This window comes from Eimeria tenella, genomic scaffold (genome assembly GCF_000499545.2).
Source record: "Eimeria tenella Houghton genomic scaffold, Eth_scaff37, whole genome shotgun sequence".
In the NCBI taxonomy this organism is placed as follows: domain Eukaryota; phylum Apicomplexa; class Conoidasida; order Eucoccidiorida; family Eimeriidae; genus Eimeria; species Eimeria tenella.
The window spans coordinates 162,348-167,168 of NW_013543286.1; the positions used below are offsets into that span (position 1 = coordinate 162,348).

General features: G+C 49.8%; 1 protein-coding gene across 1 annotated transcript; it reads left to right on the forward strand.

The window, feature by feature from the left end:
* Positions 1-432: 432 nt before the first annotated feature.
* Positions 433-3,191, forward strand: ETH_00011710 (uncharacterized protein; the record flags this gene model as incomplete). The annotated part of the gene is made up of 10 exons (XM_013376553.1): positions 433-445; positions 560-843; positions 1,073-1,206; positions 1,306-1,405; positions 1,509-1,643; positions 2,054-2,209; positions 2,395-2,481; positions 2,623-2,767; positions 2,915-2,980; positions 3,160-3,191. The coding sequence occupies 10 exons, from the start codon at positions 433-435 to the stop codon at positions 3,189-3,191; spliced, it is 1,152 nt and encodes a 383-aa protein (XP_013232007.1).
* Positions 3,192-4,821: the final 1,630 nt, after the last annotated feature.

The following is a 4,821-nucleotide window of genomic DNA, read 5'->3' on the forward strand; positions in this document are numbered from 1 at the left end:
GGAGGCAATTAGATGTAGCTAGCCGTACGGAGACGTGTGCTGGCAGCGCCTTGGCGTACTGAGTAGCCATGATTCGAATAATACACTACCTTCAGACGTGGAGGAGAAGCCTCCCCTGACAAGACATTAGGGGGCCTAGCCTCTTATTCCGCTGCCTTTTACTAGTCCTCATTAAGTATCGTCCCCGTATTTTGTTTAAAATTGTAAGTGAAAGTTGTCTGGGACGACAGCGCCGCTTTCGTTTGGGCCTGAAATGGGGCTTGCTGGCAGTGCATGTGTGGTTGGTGTTGACTGTCGCCTGCGGTGTGTGACTCCGCTTTTACATCTCTGCTCTAATTATGCAGTTTGTACCACCCATCACTCTCTTTTTAGCAGTGCAATTTTCAACAGAAGGCTGCCTTGCTGGCTTTGCTGCAGCTGGCTGTGCGAGCGATGAACCCTGCCGGTGAGTGCGTCATAGGTCGTCCTCCTTAGCACTATCTTGGCTGATGTAAGAGTTTGGAAACTGAAGCATCAACTATTTCACTGCCAGCATCTGTTTTTCTATCGTATGTCGTAGAGGGCAGCGAGGGAACGCAGGGGACCCTGGCTAGCCGTCCCGTGAACGACGAAGGCGCAGGAGCAACCAACGAAACAGGGTCTTCAGATGCAGCAAATTCTTCAGAAAAGAAGGAATGCCCATGTAAAGGCTCAGACATCTCTTCAGCAGAGGAGGGAGCCAATATCGTGCATGCGCAGCGGTTAGGAATCGATATCCCCGTGGATCCCAATGATGAAGAACTCTCCTTTCAGGCTTCCCGAATTTTCAAAATTGAAAACCTCAAGGAGCTCAAAAGACTACGAGTAAAGACAGATAGGCGTTAGACGAGCAGCAGACGCAAAGCAGCAACGAGACAGCCGAACACTCGAGACAGACAATCACGGGTAGACACGCAGCAGCACACACGAAGCAGCAGAGTGCAGCACTCAGCGGTGGAGTATTGTCCGGTGGTTACCTTTTTAGAGACGAAATCCATGTCAAGTTCCTGTGGCCTTGCTCCTTCCGCTGGTACCTTTTGCTTTCTCTGAACAGAGGCTTGAGCTAGTTGCAAATGAAGTGACTGTTATTGAAGGCTTGGAGGAGCAAGGCCCCACCCTGGAGGAGCTGGTTCTTTATCAAAACCACATCAAATGCATAGACAACATTCAGCACCTAACAAATCTAAGGTGGCTCCCAGCTTTTTTACTAGCCGCGACTTCGCCCAACTAAAAGGCGCAGCATGGCTTGAGTGTAGCACACATTTGCCTTGTTGTTTCTCTCTTCAGGATTCTGGATTTATCTTTTAACGGAATAAGACGGATTCAGAACCTCGAGACACTAGTCAACCTCAGGGAATTGTTTCTCTCGAATAACAAAATTACCAAGGTGCTGCCTCACACAGGCAACAGCACGCGCAGCAGCAGCAACAGCAGCAACAGCAGTCAAGAGCGTTGGCTATTCGGTGCTGCGTACGTTTGGCTGCGCGTAGATAGAAGGCCTCTCAACTCTGACGGAACTGCGCATGTTAGAATTGGGGTCTAATCGAATTCGCTTAGTTGAGGGCATAGAAAACCTCACAAAGCTCACGGAGCTGTGGCTAGGAAGAAACAAAATAACGCGCTTGGTGGGTTGTCCCTGCTGCATCGCTACATTATATACTAAAGCTAGCGCATGTTATGACTTCATTGGTATGTGTACCTTTAAAGAATGACTGGTGAGTGCCGCTGGATGCCTTCATTTGTTGAAAGCTTAGACTGGAAGTTTTGGATAACCCAAGCTTGCCGTTCGGTGAAGCTTTGCGTTGCGGGGCACCAGCTCGATATGTGGGGACCCAAAACGGTCTTCGTTTTAGCGAGGATCCTCATGAAGGGCCCTCCAAGCCAACAGCTCCATCAGCCCGTTGTACATAAGCTGCTGCCGCCTTTTCTGCTACTGGTGGAACAGACTGCTTCTGGAATTGCTGCAAGGCAGTGAAAGTTTTCGTTATCACCATGCTGATGTGGTCGTGTGTCTCTGTGCTGGAGAACACTTTAGGAATTGCCGTCTTTGCCCCTGCTAGGCCGTGTCAGCCTGCAGTCCAACCGCATCGAGGAGTGGAATACTGGGTTTTTTGAAGAATGCCCGAAACTTCGAGAATTGTACTTGTCGCACAACAATCTCCCGTCCCCGCCCGCAGAGATCAACCGGCTGGTAGCTAAAACAGTTCTTTTCCCTGATATTCTGCGCCTGTTTTGTCTTTTTCTGTTTCCTCGTGTCACGGGGAGCTGAAACTCCTCATGCAGCTGGCTCGGTGCGTTCCCTCCATGAGCGTTTCTTGGTTTCATAGAAAGAAGCGTATATTCTTTGGTTGAGCCTTCGGGCTGGCGTTGCTGCAGGAGGAACTGACGGTTCTTGATTTATGTTGCAACAGAATCGACGATCTGGAGGCTGTGGCGTCGCTTTCAAAGCTGCAGGACCTGTGGGTGAGGTACTGGCCTTTCCTGTATCCGCTTTTCTTGCAGTTTTCTTGTCGCAGTCTTTCGTCCCTTCTCTAGGCCTGCCGTAGATGGCGCTGAGGTTTATGTATAGACTATTTACCTGTGCTACTATGGGTTTTGCTGCAGCTGAATGACAACAAGCTGGAGACACTTGAGAAAATCCGCTGTTTACAAGCTCTCCCGTCTTTGGATACGCTGTACCTTGAGCGGAACCCCCTACAGGCCAATCTGGGTCCAGGGTATAGACAGGCAGTTACAGACCTCTTACCGCGTACGCCTTGTCTGCGTACGGAGCTGTCACTACGATGATTACAAGGTTACTGTTATAGGTATCCTAGTTTAATTCTTTACATGCAGCGTCCGCGCAATTTATGTTTATAATAAATAGTATTGTTACACTCTTCGTGTCATCCTGCAGGACTGTCGCAGTTGGATGCGATTTCCCTTAGTGCTACCGTCCACATTGTGCAGCATGAAGCGAACGGTGAGGACCGAGGGTGTGCTGGTTGCTTAGCGCCGCCACGGCTGTGGCTTCACAGCGACATGAGGTCCAGGGTAATGGCAGCTAAAGAGTCTATACTGGCAGTTACTTACTTCCTGGGTGGAGTTTACACGGGCAGTTACTAACTTTCTGGGTATCTGTTCTGCCGCTGTGTTCCGCAGAATCCCGCGTCAAGCCAATATTAAAACGCTGAATTCCTCATTTTCCCGCCATCTCACTGCTGTTTCTTAGTTGGGCATTGTTTTTTCTCCCATGCGTTGAGTGGCAGAAATGAGAGTACATCTGGTGATGCTATTAGAACTCAGTGAAAGCTAACACTTGACACCAGAGCGGGAGCTGACGGCTCATAGTAAAGCGAAAGAAACTGGTCTTCAGCAAGCTTTACTGACGCACCCTACGTCCCGTATAGAGGGGAAATGGACCTAGAGCAAGGCTGTGTATGAGATCTTCAGTGCACCATAGAGGGTAGTTGCCAGCCGCAATTGCCAGCGCTTGCAAGGCGTGCAATAGGAGCAGCACATGTGGCAACAGAGAGCGTATGCTAATGAGCCCTCGCTTCACGACGGTGGATGCATGCAGGCAGACTAGGGAACTTCTCTACCAGTGTAGCGCTTCGTACCTTCTGCTTGTTTCGTGGCATTTCTGGACCAACGGACGCTGGCCGACTACACAGGTGTCATTTGTAGACTAGTTGTTGAGTCGAAAACGAGGAAACGAGCCTCTGAGGCAGAGTTCCCCGGAGTCCCGTAGTGCACTGTATTTTTCAGCTAGTTGGGTTTCCAGACAGTTCCACTGAGCTTTCGGGCAAAGCCGGGATGTTCACAACAGAACTAGTGTCAGAGGGTACCCGGATGTTAGAGTTTGAGCTCGGTTTGTGTACCAGAAGCTTAGCATATGCTGAGTTCACGAGGTTCTCTTGCACAGAGGCAGGCTGTTGAATTTCCTTTGGTCCTCTGCCGCTTGAGACGTCTTACTTGCTTTTCGTTAGACGTGAAGCGTCCTAGCTTTTCGCTTGCTAGAACTCCTGCCCCTGTGTAGCTCCTTGGAACTGCCAGGAACGTCCCGGTCGGCGCATTTTAGAACCCGCTTTGAGCGTGCTCCTCTTCAAAAATGTTCGTCGTTTTTGCTTAATATGGGGAAAGTGTTGAGCAGGCCACAGGCTCGTGTGTCGCTAGCCTGTAAACTTCCTGGACCTGGTGGGCAAATCACGGGACCACGTGGCAGTCTTAGTAGACCACAGTGTGAGACCCCAGGCTCTATCAGGGCATCATTGTATGTATGTGAGTTGGCGGCGATAATTTCGGGCTGTTTACGGGCTCTGTCCTTCTTTGTGGATAGTAGGTTTCAGGTTCAATGCTTCGTGATGTAATGGGACTGCTTAAAGTATTATGCTGCTGGCGTCCATACATCAGAACGCTTCGTGGAGTCAGCGTACACAAATATTTGCGTCGTTGGCACATGGATTCTCATACGTGGTACGATAATAATTAAAGTGTGAATGATGCCGCAGTGTGAGGTGCCCGTGATGTCACTCCTGCCAAGTTAGCGTGCCTGTGGCAGACGTAGCTTGGTGATGAATGCCTTGATTGTCTGAGGATTTGTCTTGCTCTTTTCAGTGAGCGTAACACTTCAGAAATAATGAGGAATGTACTCAATCTGTAGTGCAGGAGGTGTGGATGCCTTCTGCACTTCTTCCGATCCATCTTCGCACACAAGCTTCAATTCGCTTTACAGAGCACAATCCACGTTCCATAAGCAGAATTCTGGCCTCTTTACTCCCCTTTCAACTCAAAGCTTTGCTGGTACCTCTCCTAGCCACGGTC